Source organism: Palaemon carinicauda, chromosome 38 (assembly GCF_036898095.1).
Source record: "Palaemon carinicauda isolate YSFRI2023 chromosome 38, ASM3689809v2, whole genome shotgun sequence".
Lineage (NCBI taxonomy): Eukaryota > Metazoa > Arthropoda > Malacostraca > Decapoda > Palaemonidae > Palaemon > Palaemon carinicauda.
This window is the reverse complement of record NC_090762.1, coordinates 63,153,260-63,170,119: the sequence shown is the minus strand read 5'-3', so window position 1 is coordinate 63,170,119 and position 16,860 is coordinate 63,153,260. Positions and strand designations below refer to the sequence as shown.

Sequence of the window (16,860 nt, the reverse complement as noted above, 5' to 3'; positions counted from 1 at the left end):
GACACCACCACATGCTACCTTGTATAAAGTCGTTGCCAAGCTTTCTTAGATCAGCACAAAAATGAGGAATAAGTTTAAATGATATTTTGGTGATCAGCAAACTTCAAGGAAATCCACTTATTGGAACAGTTGGAAAGTTAAAAAAAAAATTAAAACTTACATTTGCTTTTTTGTAACACCTAAAGACTGTAGAAAGCAGTTCTTATGCCTTATGTTTACAATATGTGTAGTGTCCAAAATCATCTGTTTAAAAGCTAGTATCTTTAAATAAATGGACAGTAAGTTCTCTGTGGATAATTATCAGAAAAGAAAATATTGGCGTTGAAACTGTAAATCAGTTAGTAAGTCCTTGATTTATCCGTTTTAGGAAGAGACTTCTGTGAAGTAGTAATGCAGTTGAAACCATCTGAACAGAGTCTTCTTTTACTACTTTTCTTCTGTCAGAGACACCAGTTATCCTTTGCCTTCTTATCAAGGCTATTGACTGAAGGTTATTATCTAGAAGAAAAAAATATGTACATTTGAGGAGGATCAAAAAGAAATATTGAAGAATTTATCTTATTGCCAACTGCTTAAATTCTCTCTGAATCCTATGTTCCCGACTTAAAGAAAGGTTGATCTTTGCCTTAGTACTGTATTTAAAAACATATACATACTTGTTGCTTTGTTTTTAAATTTTTCACTAAAAGTTTATTTGTATTGGGGCACGTAACTCTACTTCTAATTTCTGTAATATACATGCATATAGGGTATATTACTTGGCTTTATAGTTTTCTTCCTTTATTAAGTATTAATTTGTTGAAAACCATTTTCAATCCCATAGAGAAAGCAAGACTATAAGTTTAAATATTTGTACACTTTTTACCTATTTTCATATGTGTTTCATATTCACATTTTTACTCATAGCACTGCATTGTAGCTATACAATTTATACAATTTCTCTATTCTCAAAGCATTCCTTGCACATCATTAGTATTAAGTAATTAAGGTAAAAATGATTATGTTATTTCATAAAATCTGCCATGTATTAAAGATGATGGAGTTTGAGGTGTTGAATAATCATCGACATGAGTTGTTAACCACATTTGGTCTGGTTATGGGAGTGAAGGCTCCGAGTTCATTATTGGTATATTCACTTACCTCTTTTGTGCAATGAAAAATTAATATCTTGTCAAAAGAATTTTCAAGACATTAGTTTTGAAGGACTTGTACATTAGTAGAATCCATAAGAGTTACAATTTCTGTGTTAGTTGAAACTTTTAATGTTTGCTTTTATGCGTAAATCGTTTACATACAATTCAGTTTTATGAAGAAAAAAAATTGTTTCATGTACAACAAAAATATTTTGTCCCATTACTTTACATACATCAGCTTTTTATACACAAAAAAATATTATTCACATCTGTTGTTGCCAATATATAAATTTTCATGCAACTCCTACGAATACATAAGAATTTGATTATAATTTTTTTAGTACAACAAATTTATATGTAGAAACTTAATTCACAAAATCTATTACAGGTACCGAGAACGTCGTAGTAGTGGTTGTGGTTCCCCTCTATCTTGGCGCAGGAACAATGGGTCACAGCGCCGCAGAAGGGGCTACAGCAGTAATGGTGCCTCCTTCCGACGGGCACAATTGGATCGTGAAAATCTTGTCAACCATGATTCAGGGTCTGATGCTGATGGGGAGGAAGAAACAGCCCTCAACAATAATATTACTCTAACTAATAATAATCTAAACAATCATCAAGCAACGTAAGTATTTCCACCGTTGTTTGCCGTAACTTTGATGATAATAAATGTCGATGGGATAGACATTCTAATGTCCATATCCATCCAAGGCCTGAAGAAAACTTAAAAAGGGAAGAATAATAAGTTTCAATGCTATTGAAAGTTTTCAATTAAATGTAGATATTAATTCCTCTTTTAGCTTTGTATTATATTCTTAATGCCAAAAGGAATTGACAATTCAATGCCCTTACCTAGTCAGGCCTGAGGAAATGAAGAAAACAAAAAGGAACAGAAAGATTAAGTCTTAACTTGTATGGGGATAATCAACCTCCAATCTAAAGGTTTTAAAAATCCTTTCATAATATAATCGAAAGAGAGATAAAAGTATTGGAAAGTAATCTTAGTGGAAGGCGAGAATATATAATGCCTCTCTTTCATCTTCATTCTGTTATGAGGTTTTATTTTTCTATAGATTTTAAGATCTTGTATATAGTTTGGTTTTGCTACTGTAATCCATCTGCTTTTGTCATTTTCTCTACGCTATATGTATATCTATTTCAGACTTTACTATAAAAAGTTTTTATTTAAATGAATCTTACCTATTAGTCATCATGCATTAATCATCAAAGTCACCAGCTTTCCAGCCTCTCAGAAAAATATTCTTTATTGGTTTAACTCTCATCTCGTCTACTCTTGGGATGTCTAGTGACCCGAAAGTTGGTGCCATTGGTAAGTATTGATACAGGCCTATTGATACTAAGAACTTTACATAATTGTCGTTGGTCACACTGTAGACCAGCCTCTTCTGCTCCAACGTAATTCAAGTTTTTGAAAATTAGAAATCTGATGGTAGAATTTGAAGAAATTGGAAAGGAGGTGTTTGTCTGGTTTTATGATTGGCAAGTACCAAATTGTTTGTAAAACATATGGAGGAGTAAGTTAAGGGTACAGTACTACAATTGTTAGCGATAGAGCCAGATGGATATTGATATCGAACAGGAATGACAGTTGAATCATTAGTAGGTTAGTTGGTTAGTGGCATGTGGTAAGAAGGGGAAGCCCCAGCGTTTTGCCTGTTATATTGCATAGGCACTTCGGTATTTAGGCTAGAGAGTAAGGGTTAAAAATACGTGTTGAATAGTTCTCGATTTTATTCCTAGTTTCTATAAATCTAATTGGCAGCTCTGTAAGAATCAAATTTGACTCATAAGGCTGGATGTTCTCCCCCCTTTAATTAAGAATATTATTCAATTTGGTCAGGAACCCTCTTTTGTAGAACCGTTCATTTCCAAAACCCAGTATTGTCTTGTAAACCATTTGATTCCAAGAAAGAAGACCTGTTTAGCATTTCGGACCCCCATAATCCTCCTCCTGGTAGATCAAGCGCCTTTAATTATAACGTGAATGAGTATTATAAAAAAGCATATACTGTACCCTACCTGCTACAAACTACCCTGAATCTTTATAAGCCTTTTGTAGCATCTGATCGGGCTGATAACAGTCACATCATGATCTAGCTGGCAGGGTCAAAGTAGCTCCTACTGTTGAATATATCCACTGGCGGTCTGTAGCTGTTGAGTAAGCCAAAGATGTTAGGTGTTCAAAGATGGGTCAATTGCTTAGCCAAAGAGGCCAAGCTTATTTGCTGGAGCCCCTAGTCAATGTCAATAGAATATGGTCACCAAATTTATGGGAGATGATGGCTATGAGTGAGTTTATGTTGTGATATGGAGACAAAATATTATTACTTTTATATAATAGGGGTAATAAAAAAATCGAGAGATTCTGTTTTTCAGATCTAAAAGGGTCCTAAATCATCAAGAAAGATGTTATTAAAAGAGATAATATCCAGGAAGGGAGATGTAAGCATTATATTAGGACTCATAAGATTTTTCTGTATTAATGCCACCAGTTACCTGAATAAAGCTTGTTAAAGACAATTGGAATATGAGATAGAACAACTGGGCATTAGCTCAGATATAATATCCATTTTAGACTTATATTTCAGAGCCATGTACTAATGTTCAGCCCTAGGACATAGTGATTAAAGTTATAATTACTGCTTAGTGAAGTGCCAAATATATTTTGCCAAACAAAATAAAAATGCATTTGATACTAGCAATATTTTTTGCACAGTTGACATACATTTATAAAGAGTAAAACATATATTGTTTGTGAAAACTACATAGTAATTTGGAAGTGAGTTTTGATACAGAAGTAAAGAAATGTTTTCAGCTTTATGGAAGGTAAAGATAGAAAATTACTAAGCTTCCCATAATCAAGGCAAGTATGGAATATTAATAAGGTTTATAAGATTGGTTTGAGTGTGATTCATTTTAGCATTATCTATATTTATCTGTGGCCATCACATACCCATCTCCACAGGATAACTATAAGGCAACATTTATCTAATTAATGGAATTTTAATAGTTTTTATAATTTAGATACTTAGCAGTTAGTCATCTGTTTTCTTCCCTTCTCCCTATTTTTAATGATTTCAAGAGAATTTTTAAGGATGTGTACAGGTCCAAGAGGACTCCAATTATATGAAGTTTGTATTAACAGACCTGTGATAATGTTTTCCCCATGGCACCACCTATGCGATTTACTGGGCATCACTAGTGAAGGAGAGATGAGAGAAAGAGTAGGGTAGAACATTTTTTTTAGAGGTTGGGAAGACGGATGGTTCAATGATTAAAGCATAATAACTAATGTTGTTATTATTATTATTATTATTAGAATTTGTTTTTTTCTATCTGTCTGATTATTTTTGAGACTTTTAAGAATCTACTTAATTTTTGCATGAAAAAAAGTTTAGTACATTTCTTGAAATTGAGAAAAAAGCTTCAATATATGTCAGATGTTTTAAATGCAATTTTTTTCTTGCTGTAGAAGTAGTTTGTATATACCCTGCTAACTTTAATGTTTCCAAATATTTTTTCAAGTATTAACCAAAATGCCATGGCTATGTGAGAAAATTAGTAAGCGAAGGGAATTGCCCTCGCATTCATATGCTACAAGTAATGTCAAACATCAGAACTTAGCCATGGCATGCGTAGGGTTTTAGCTGTTGTACTTCCTTGTTGCAACGATGAATCAAAAGCTAAAAAGGTCAGTGTACACTGTACAGATGCACAGAATCATTCTTGATTGTGTGTCTCTGTAGGTTACTAAGCACTGACCACAGACTCTGTAATGGGTCCATGAGCAGCCATGGGCAGTTAGGTCCGCGACGTTCCATCCTGACACAGCAGAACTCCATTGGGTCTCCTCGAACTCTCAGCCCCCAGAACTCTATTCGATCTAGAGGCTCCTCTCCCAGATCTCGTCAGCCATCAGTGCATGGACAGGTAAGAAAGGTTAGTGTTGATCCTAATCAGATTTTGTACTTCTTGTTGGGAATAGATAATACTTTTGTTTTTGTTGGTGCATATGTACTGTCATATCTGAAATAAGCTATTCTACCAATTTCAAATTAATTTTTTGTTTTTGTTATACTGTATGTTTCATGGTTACTGTATTTTTGTGATTATGTAGGCATTAGTGAATTGATATATCATTACTCTTCTTTTTATGAAACAGAACTTGAAGTAATCAATAAAATGTATGCTCTTAGAAAGTCTATGATTCATACTAGTAATTACTCGATCAGATCCTAATGTATTGTGTGTAGAATCCTGATAAAGTATACCCTTTTAGTGTCATTGCTCAAATCGTTAATTAAACAGAAACTAGGAATTTTAGCAGACTAATTTTATTGATATTTCTCATGCTCAAGCTCAATAAAAATCATCTAAAACTATTATTATTATTACTATCCAAGCTACAACCCTAGTTGGAAAAGCAAGATGCTATAAGCCCAGGGGCTCCAACAGGGAAAAATAGCCCAGTGAGGAAAGGAAATAAGGATATAAATAAATGAAGAGAACAAATTAACAATAAATCGTTCTAAAAAAAGTAACAACGTCAAAACAGACATGTCACATATAAACTATAAACAACATAAAAAACAAATATGTCATAAATAAACTATAAAAAGACTCATGTCCGCCTGGTCAACAAAAGAGCATTTGCTCCAACTTTAAACTTTTGAAGTTCTACTGATTCAACTACCCGATTAGGAAGATCATTCCCCAACTTGGTAACAGCTGGAATAAAACTTCTGAGCAAATTGTATTGACACTACTCCATGAGAAGTTATTTTGTATTTTCATGACATTTTATGCCATTATAAGGTTTAGTATAATCATGCATCTAAGAGATAACTCAACAACTTCCTGAATTGACAATTTTAGGTATCTTAATATAACCTTGAATATTGTAAAGTTTCAAACATTGTAGTGAGTACAATAATGGCAATAAAAGCAAGTTGCCTATGATTGCTTCCATTTATACTCATATGACCACACTAACAAAATTTTTAGCTCTTCATGGACAGATTGATTGTGTTTAATTTTATAATGAGCAATTATGAAAATGCTATGTACTGTACTTTAAAACAAACTAATAACTTATAGTGTCATTTAGTTTGACCTCAAAAAATGCACAGACAATCACTCTGAAGGAAGAATATTAGACAATAAAAGTGTCTGACAGGTGAGTAGTGTACATGCACAGTAGGATCTAATATGTCCCAGAGGACAATACAGCTCCATTGGTTTTTCTAGCAGAATGCAAATGTTTGTTCCCAAGATGTCTCAAACAATATATGCAAAGATTGATCTATTCCTTAATGTTCTTGTTTTCATGTCATTAAATGTTCACATCATCTTGAATGAAACTTTAAACTAGGTTGCCATTCTTAGTAAAGGGGAGAAACACTAAACAGCCCTTATTCACAACTAAATGAAGGCATTAAGAGGTAGCTTATATATCAAACAAAGCTATCTGTGAATACTTTGATGAAAAAACTGCATCTGAACTTTCATTAAAACGGATAAGTTAGTTTTATCTCAAGTTATCCAACAAACTGAATCCTAATACTGATCTTGTTTATATCTGGCATGTTAATGCTGCTCATATCATATATTGAGGCTAATGACCAAAGAGCTCAACATATTGAACACCACCTCCTGAGGGATAGAGATGGTTTTTGTGATGAAGCTTAAAATGATTGGTGTATGTGCTTGGATGCTCTTATACCTGGTCCGTATATAGTTTTCATAGGGATAGGACACCAAGAATTAGCTTGGTTGTCAGTTGTGACCTACTATTCATACTCACTGGCACTGCTCACCTGACAGAAACTGACCCTCTTCTTTTTATAGAAGGATTGTCCAGATACATGTTATAGATAAATTAATTACCGTTGCACCAAAAGTTACAGGCTTTTATCAAAATACAATATTAATTTTACTTGAATTCTTAGAAAATATGATAAATGTGAATAGTAAAGAAAATAAATTAATGTAAATACCTAGTCTCATAACTCCATGAATTCCCTTTTTAACAGACTTCAGTATGTGGATCTATCAAGGATCTGGAGTATAAGCAGAATAATTTAAGCAGAGCAAAAGAAGCAGCAGCAGCAGCAGAGCAAGAGGAGGCAGATGCTGGAAGTCAAGATGAACCCGAGGTCGTTACTAAAATATGTTTCTTCTTTGAACCTAAAGGATGCTGGAAGGAGAGACACGATTTTTCATTATATATTTTTCCACCAAATCATATGTGAGTAAAGCTTATTTCTATAATCTTTGAAGTGTACCCTTTACATATGAGAGAATTTTAAGAAATTCATTACACTGATATAAATGTTAGAGAACATTGTTACAGCAATTTATAAAATTTTGAAGAAAATTTAGCTTGTGCTGGGTTCTTTTTGGGATTTTATTGTAGTAATGAATTATTGTGTATTAGAAATACTGTATTTTGAAAGCTTTTAAGTCTGAAACAGCATTTATATAGTCAATATTACTTTATAGTACAAAATAAGCTTGGTGTAGGAATAGTTTTTAGTACTGTACTATCAAAAGTTTGACTTCTACCATTGAGCATATAATAAGTCTTTCCTTTTTCATTTGTAATATGTTTAAAAATTAAGAAAACTATCATGAACTAATTGAATCTCTAATCATTTTGGCATCTTATTTTCTTGTCTTCTCATTTTTCAGATTTAGGAGATGGTGTGTATATTTGGTTACTAGGAAATGGTTTGACTCTACTGTCCTATTTTTCATCGGACTCAACTGCATCACCCTGGCCATGGAAAGGCCAAATATTCCTCCAGATTCTGGTGAAAGACAAGTGCTCATGATATTTAATTATATTTTCACCTTTGTGTTTGGTACCGAGATGTTTATAAAGGTAACCAATATACTACTTTGTTGTGTGATTGATGCAATGGCTTTTTAATTGGAGTATATTTATTTCTAAGAGCCTCCACTGATGTTCATATTGCTTTGCCCACAAAGCTGACTTAATATAGACGTTACTCCCCCAAAACTAAACATTTCCTGTTTTTTTCTGTTCAATACCCCCCAGCATTTGACATCTTGTGGTTAAAGTTAATTAAGTCAATCTCTACCTTTGTGTTATACTCAACAGATGTTTTTTCTTACCCCAGTAGGTAACTCCTATAATTAGTTTCCTAGAAAGACTTTGGAAACTATTGATTTTCTGTTTTACAAGTGTTCACCTAAAGTAACCTTACCCCAAGTCTGGTTTCTTTGATATAGTCATTAGCTAAGTGCATTAGTGAACCAAAAGCTATTTTTTTAAGGTTGGCTTTGGAGAACATAGAGGATCGTATTTTTCTTGCCTTCTGAACCTCGAATAATTTTAAGACAAAAATGTATCACATTTTATTTTCAAATTCCATATTTAGAGAGGGCTGATAAGGGCTATTGAAGTATTATTTTGCTAAAACTGACATTAATGGTAATTTTCCTATTTTGTTTTGTGAGGTTAAATTGTCAGTGTGTCTTTTGTCCAACTGCTTATCTTTTCTGGTTAAAAGATTGGTCACTGAAGGGCACAAGGAGCTATTTACTTACAAGTCAAAAGAAATATTTGAAAGTTAGAGTGTATCACATTAGAAGTGCAGTTACATTGCTGATATTGTTTATGAATCTGTCTTTGGAAAGAGTTACAGCTACAGATCCAAACTTACCAAATCGTTATTCGCTTGATATTTTCTTGTAGAATCCTGATTCTCTTATCAACATACTGTACTGGCCTTTAGCTATCATAATAGCATCTGGGGATGTTTTGATAAAAGTTACCATAATTCTCTTTTTAGTTTTATTAATTGATGAATTTAATTAGTCTTAGAGGTATATTTTAAGTTTTCTATCTTTCCTTCATGATCCGCTCCTTCAGGGTGTGCAATTCAGCAATATGGACATCAGGGGAGGTTCATAGAAATAAATTGAATTTTATAATGAAATATGTTATTTCTATGCTCACTTGATGCTTATATAGTGTACATCTCCACCTTCCTCCTGACTGATTAATGAGGTCAAGAGGATAGAAGATTAGTCTCAATACTTAACCTGAATTTGGTTGATTTTAACCACCAGATGTCACCTTGGTGGGCAAGAGTCATTGTTTCTTAAAGGGAAGAAAATGGGAAATTTTAATTTGGGGGGATAACATGAATATTGAGTCAACTTCGGAGACAAAGCAATATGAACATCAAATGAGTAAAGTACATATTTTTTATTTAAATGTAATTGCTTTGAGTATTTAATTTTAGAATTTTTATTTATAATTTTGAATTTTTTGACATTTTAATCAGCATAAGTGACCTTTTAATTTGGGATGTCATTATTTCCAAATTTGTTTGCTTCTTTCTGATGACTGATGAAAGTCTAGTATGGGTATTATCTTCCATTTTTATCAGATTACTAAAAAAAGAAATCAATTGCTCTTTGTGTGCTAGTGAAACCTCCAGATACGAAAGGTTCGGCATACGAAAAGTTCATATTACGAAACGATATATGAAGATTTTTACGCCTTGTATTACTAAAATATACTCAGGATACAAAACTAAATTTGCATGGCTGCCAAAAATTTTTTAATTTGTGAGTCGCATGTTTGCTCAACCTTGAACTCTCCACCATCGTCCTGCTCTCCTATTGATCCGCATCTTTCCCATCATGCATCTGCTGGTGTCCCTTAATCATTTTGTTTTGGCATTCGCTATCGTTCAGATTGTATTCCTGTTGGTAATTTTGATTTCTTATTTATAATTTTCGCGTTCCTTTATTCAACCCTCAATTCTATAGCCATGGGTCCAAAGATTAAGAGACTTCATCTCCTCTGGATTAAGGAAAAGGAAATAGTTGGAGACACGATCACCGAAATGGTAATCTGCCACAAGACCAGTACCATTTTCGGTGACCTCATGAATGCTCAGGCTGAAGATAACACGGGAGAAGAACATCTCAGTAGGCAGCCCCAGAGTTGAAGGCTTCACGCTCATTGTTTGAAAAATTCAGGAGACATATTGGCGTGGTTCGGTGGTGCGGCATGGGAGTCTGCCTGCTCGGAAACAGATGTGGTCGAAGCCTTTGTTAAGAAATTCAACAAGTTGACTCCAGGAAGGCTACATTCCCCAGCAAATCTTCATTTGTGACAAAACTGGACTATTTTCGAAGAAAATGCCTCATTGGACCTATATCACGGCGGAAGAGAAGAAGCTGCCTGGGCATAAGCCTATGAAGGACAGGCTTACCCTTGCAGTCTGTACCAATGCCAGTGGGGATTGTAAGGTTAAGCCCCTACTGGTGTATCATTCAGAGAGTCCTCGAGCCTTTAAGTCCCACAGAGTGCTAAAGGAGAAGCTTCCGGTGATGTGAAGGGCTATTGGGAAAGCCTAGATAACGAGACAGATTTTTGTAGAGTTTGGGTAAACCTCAGTTTTGGTCCGACTGTTAAAGATTATCTGTAAGAGAACCAACCACCTCCCTCTGCAATGTCTGCTGGTGTTGGACAACGCCCCTGTTTATCCTCTTGGCCTCGAAGATGATATCCTCCTAGAATATTCCTTTATCAAGGTTCTCTTCCTTCCACTCCTCTCCTTCAGCCCATGGACCAAGCAAGTGATTTCGAATTTCAAGAAGCTCTATACAAAATATCTCTTCGAGAGATGTTTCAAAATCATTGACAGCGCAAACATCTCCCTTCGTGAATTGTGAAAGGAGCATTTGAATATTGTAATATGCCTCAAACTCGTAGATCAAGCTTGGCAGAAGGTTTCAAGGCACATCTTGAACTCTTCGTGGAAAAAGCTGTGGCCTTATGCTGCCTCTAGCTAAAGCCGAAAAAGTTGACGATGTAGAACCTGCTCCGGAACCTGAGGATTAGTAAATCGTTTAACTCGGGAGGTCCATGGGAATTGTCGTTGATGAGGACGATATTAATGAGCTTCTCGAGGAGCACCAATAGGAGCTTTTGACAAAGGACCTGAAGGAAGGAATTGGAAGCCATGCAACTGAGCATCATTCAAGAACAGTTCTCTGGCACCGGGGAAGAGAGAGGACAGAGATACAGCAACAGTAGAAATTAATGAGATGCTATCTTCGTTTCTTAAGTTGGCAGATTTCATAGAAAAGAAACACAGGTTGTCTTTTTGCGCAGTTTAATGTCATTTGCCCGAGTACTTGAGGTACATTTTAAAAAGTAGTCAGAAACGAGCTTCCTTGAATCATTACTGTATTTTTCAAAGGGGCCATTAGTAATCCAAGTTGAAGGTCAAAGTGATCAGTAAAAACGGAGAAGTTGTAGTGAAGAAGTTGATGAAAGTTTGTAAGTGCAAAATGTAAAGTGAAAAAATAGATGAAAAAAAAATTTAAAAAAAGCAAAAAAAATGTTTATTTCAAGCTTTTTGTAAAGTTGTGTTATTTTTGCCACTTGTTAATTTGTTTTGTAAAGTTAAGTGTTAATGTTTTCTGCCATTTTTTAATGTTTTCTGCTGTTTGCTCTCCTCTGCTGCCTCTTTTGCTTTCAGACATTGCCTCACTCAAAAGGTAAGGTTCCACATTTTCATATCCGTATCGTATTATCATTTTTCTTTTATCATTGCATTATGTTCCAATATTTACTTCGTTTACAGGTATTAACAGTTAGGTTAGGTATATTGAATCATTCAAATGTATTTGACTCTATTTCATTCTGGTTTAACTTTATAGTATTAGAAAATTTAATGTAGTGTTTTCGTAGGGTTTGGAGCAAATTAGGCAATTTACATGTAAAATGCGACTCATTATACGAAAAATCATGTTATGAAAACCACTCCGGAACGAATGAATTTCGTATCTTGAGGTATTACTGTATTATGGTGAAAAAACCTCCGGTTGGCAAGTACAGTTAAGCATAGCTTATCTCTAATTGTAGTCTAGAGGTTAGTCATCATCTGATGTCTTTAAAAATTTCCCATATCATTACATTGATCTTTCATTGGCTAATATTGTAGTCTTTTGCCTGCTTTTAGAAAACAATCTTCTATTAAAGTAAAATCATTAAAGTTCCAATGTGGGTTTTAATGTGGAAATAAAAATACATTTTTATAATGATCAAATATTAAATATGATTAAGATAAAATTATATTAATTTTTTTTTCACAAACCCATTATTTTAACATAGCATGTTTGTATGTAAAATTCAAATTCCAGATACATCAGCCCAATTATATAAGAAAAAGAATGTTTTTGCTCTGTTAGATAGTTAGACGAATGATTGTGTTTTTTAGTCTGAAATAGCTATGGTCAAGTTGTGGGATTGTGAGGATATATTGATGTAGGTAAGAATTTTTTTTTTGCAAAAACCTTTTATCAAGAGTACAAGTTTTGGTTATCACATGCCCATAGTTTAACATAGCCAAAAAAAACAATTTAGACATAAAGATACACTGAGCTGCTGATCCTTTGGAAGGTAAGAAAGACCAGACCTGAAGCTAAAAGGGAGCTCATAGGGAAAGATGTTTTTAACCCAAGGTTCCAAGGGAAGCATCGAGTCATTTGAATAAAAAGAAAATGTAATGATAAGTATATGAAATCAAACAATAGGTGTCAACTTCTTGAAGGATAGTCAAGTAACGACTAAAGACTAAATTACAGTAGAAGGAATGGAATGTTCTGAAGCATTAGCCCACAGAGAGGAATTATTAGGTTTAAGGGTGAAGTGAAGGTCATACTTACAGGATCCCTAAAAGAATATGAGAATTATTTGGAGGCAGCAGTTAGGGCTCACTCTCCAACCTTTCTGAGTAAGCCTTCAACTGAGCTAGATTGTAGATAGTAGGTTGGCCAAAGCACCAGCCACTCATTGAGATACTACCACTAGAGAGTTATTGGGTCCTTTGACTGGCCAGACAGTACTGCATTTGATCCCTCTCTCTCTCTCTCTCTCTCTCTCTCTCTCTCTCTCTCTCTCTCTCTCTCTCTCTCTCTCTCTCTCTCTCTCTCTCGTTACAGCTCATTTCATCTTTGCTGACACATACACAGACTAGTCTTGCCTATTTTACACATTCTCCTTTTTCCTCTTACACTTGATAACACAGAAATTACCAAACAATTCTTCTCTCTCAGGAGGTTAACTACTGCACTGTAATTGTTCATTGGCTACTTTCCTCTTGGTAAGGGTAGAAGAGACTCTTTAGCTATGGTAAGCAGCTCTTCTAGGAGAAGGACACTCCAAAATCAAACCATTGTTCTCAAGTCTTGGGTTGTGCCATAACCTCTGTATCATGGTCTTCCAGTGTCGTGGGTTAGAGATCTCTTGCTTGAGGGTACACTCGGGCACATTATTCTATCTTATTTCTCTTCTTGTTATTTTGAAGTTTTTATCTTCTTGTTATTTTGAAATTTTTGTAGTTTATATATGAAAGATTTATTTTAATGATATTCTTAAATTTCTCTTGTAGTTCATTTCCTTATTTCCTTTCCTCTCTGGGCCATTTTCCCTGTTGGAGCCCTGGGGCTTATAGCCTCCTTCTTTTCCAACTAGGGTTGTAGCTTAGCAATTAATTATAATAGTAATAAAATAATACAAATATTACCTCTTTCTGTGTTAGTAAGTACTGTACTTAACCTGGATTTAGCATATATCCAAGTATTCATAATGTTATACCTCAAATCATCTAATGAAATTTATTAAATTGCTGAAATTTCTTAGTCTATATTGACTCCCTAACATTCCCTTAAATCTCCATCCTACTGTATGTACAGGCTCATTTTTAATTTACAAGAGTGGTCTCTTTGACCAAGGTAATGAAAAATGACACCTCCTGATTTAAAACAGTAGAAGCAAAATTACTTGAGATGACACCATGTAAAGTAGAAGTGTCCTGCCTTTAGCTGAAAGAAAAAGTTCTAAAAAAATTCCTTGGTAATTTAAGTTAAGTAACAAAGTGAAATGTCATAGATGACATTGTTCAACATACATTGAACTAGAGAGAAGGTACCGAGGATGGCAGAGGCATTAGTTACAATAAGGACTCAAAAACTGCAACACCATCATCATTTCGGGTGAACAAGTAGACAAAGAAAACCTGACGTTAAATGAAAGAAAACCTCATCAGGGCACTCAAACATTTGGCGGTAAAATAAACTTGGGGGAAATAAATTCATTCTTAGAACAAAAAAGAAATTGTGGCCAAGGTAATATGATATTCAGCCTTTTCAGTCTAGGAATATAAGAAATACAATGCTACTTACCTGGCATATGTGTATTGACACATGTACCAGCAAATAATAAAATACACTATAGGAAAACATGAAAAATTACAAGAAAATATTATTTATATAATCTACCTGCACAAAGGATAAAATTCACCAATGAAAAAACAAAATTTTAATGAAATTTTTTATTTCAATATTTACATGCCAGTCATTTGTTTCTTGAAGCACCCCATCTTGTTTTGGGTATTTTCATTTGTTAGCAACAGAGCAAGACTAGAAAGGTGTGTTTTTCTTTGGTTTATGATATATTTAGGTAACAAATTAAAAGAAAAATAACCCAAGGCAAAAATAAATGAGTAGGAAAAGAGACTTGGTAATCCTGAAGGGTACAAAGGTCTGGTAATTGAAGAAGTTATTTACTCATCAGCATGCACACAAAACATGATTCAGGGTGTTACCTGCACTAACATTTTTGAGCCAGCAGATCATCTTTACCTTCTATAATTGATTTAACATTTCTTGGATTCAAACTTTCAATTTAATAGACTATATATAAGTTGGTGGGTTTGTGATGAAAAGTATTTAGATTACTTAATTTTGTTCAATGAATTATATAAAAAACTGTTCCTTTTTATGTTCTCGAAGGATAATTATGCCATGTAGCAAGTATTGTTTTTATGAAACAGTGAAAGTTTTCTTCCTTATAATTATGATATATCAATTTTTTCTTTTTACATGAATTGAATTGTATTTTCCCCCATCAGGTCATCGCTCAAAGCCTGCTGTATGGAGAAGGAGCGTATTTTAGTTCTGGTTGGAATATTATGGATGGTTCATTAGTTCTTATATCTTTCATTGACGTACTCATGTCATTACTTGCAACCACTTCACCTCGTATCTTTGGAATCCTTCGAGTATTTCGGCTACTTAGAGCCCTGAGGCCTCTTAGGTAAGGAAATATTATTAGTTTGATTATATAATCTATTGATGAGGTACAGTTAATTGTGAAGAGTATGAAGGTGATTTTTAAGGCTTTTGTAGAGAATGTTTCAGTTGTGTGTCTTGAATCAGTGTTCCTTAAGCATGCTTTCTAAGATCTTCTATTTTAATGAATCATCAGTGAGATTAATGTTGTTAATTCAGCCAACAAGAAAAAAAGATTACACCGAACAAGCCCCCTCAATTGTAGCCCAGGTCTCTCTCAAGGTAGTAGCCCAAGGCAGTCTTTCTTCATTATTGCTCTGTTGCGTACATTTTCAGCCATATCTTGTGGGTTTTGAAGTCTGGATAACACCAATTATATTTTTCAAATCTCTTAATATTCATAACTTTTGATTCTTGTTCATCTACATGGATCAAAGATTTTTCATGTGTTTCTTACCATAGAAGTTTGTATGTAATGGTTAATCTTTATGATCAGTGTGTAGGCATAAATAAGTCAAGAGATGTCCTCTTATCTTACATAGAGAACTAGAAGATACAAATTTTCCAGAATGATTACAGTATTGCATATGCAATACCCCTTTCTATAATGTATAATAAATTTCAAGGCCATAAATATTACAGTAAAGCTCATGGCACAGTTCTCTGCAGTCAACAACATACCCTTCATGATAATTTTAGAAATTTAGATTTTTTTGTGGGACTATTCGAATTCTTAAAATGTTCATAAAAGTTTTTTAATTTTATAGTGTTACTGTATAATATTATATCATATCCTTGATAATATTATAATTTTTTGTACCATCATTTATTAGATGGAGGAGTTTAGGTTTACAAATTTATTTTCTCATTGATTGGTAATCAGTGGGATCACAACCTACTTTTATTCTTGATTATTGAAGACGTTTAAGAGAGTTATAATTTAATGACTATTATACTGACAGTACTCTTGTTTATAACACTTTTATTTGCGGTTACCATCTGTTTCAACTAAACTTGAAGTGGAGGGGAATTTTTGTTGTAAGAGTTCCTATCCGTAGGTTCCACCCACAATGTAGCAAATGTTTTTCTGTTATATATTATATAATTCAGAATATAGAGTATTTTCTGCTATCAGTTGGGATGGTAGTTCTTGTGACCTATCTGTAGATTGAATTTCAGTGATAAGTTTCAGTGAAGATTATCCATTTCATCTGAATATCCAATTCTAGAATCTTCATTGGCTGTCTATCATAATATCACTTAAATGATAAAAATCTGTATTTAAGAAGTTAGTCTTTCATTCTCTCCAACAGTAAAGCTTTGAAAGACCACTTTTTTAGAATATTTGGAATAGTAAGAATATACATACATTATCATGACAAGACTGTTAGCTTATGCAATATTTTGTGGCTAATAAGCAAACGCCAACTTTACCTGGAGGTGAGTTTACCTAGGATGAAGTACCACAGACTCCAGTTGCCCATCCTTAAGAAGACAACTTGCTAAATAAATCACCCTTATGCTCTGGAAAGCAGACTTTTGCTACTGCCTCTCGTATGACTAGCTAATTTTTGTCCACCAG

At 33.9% G+C, this 16,860-nt stretch overlaps 1 protein-coding gene across 4 annotated transcripts in view; it reads left to right on the top strand.

The window, feature by feature from the left end:
- The window catches only part of Ca-alpha1T (Ca[2+]-channel protein alpha[[1]] subunit T), a 340,709-nt gene that overhangs the window by 151,540 nt on the left and 172,309 nt on the right, over positions 1-16,860 (top strand). For 2 of the 4 annotated variants that reach the window (XM_068362312.1, XM_068362308.1), the window contains 5 exons: positions 1,522-1,758; positions 4,901-5,084; positions 7,187-7,401; positions 7,845-8,037; positions 15,119-15,303. In XM_068362312.1, the coding sequence (XP_068218413.1) occupies positions 1,522-1,758; positions 4,901-5,084; positions 7,187-7,401; positions 7,845-8,037; positions 15,119-15,303 (1,014 nt within the window). Of the gene's footprint in view, positions 1-1,521; positions 1,759-4,900; positions 5,094-7,186; positions 7,402-7,844; positions 8,038-15,118; positions 15,304-16,860 lie in introns of all 4 variants that reach the window. The other 2 variants (XM_068362310.1, XM_068362311.1) reach the window with 1 other exon arrangement.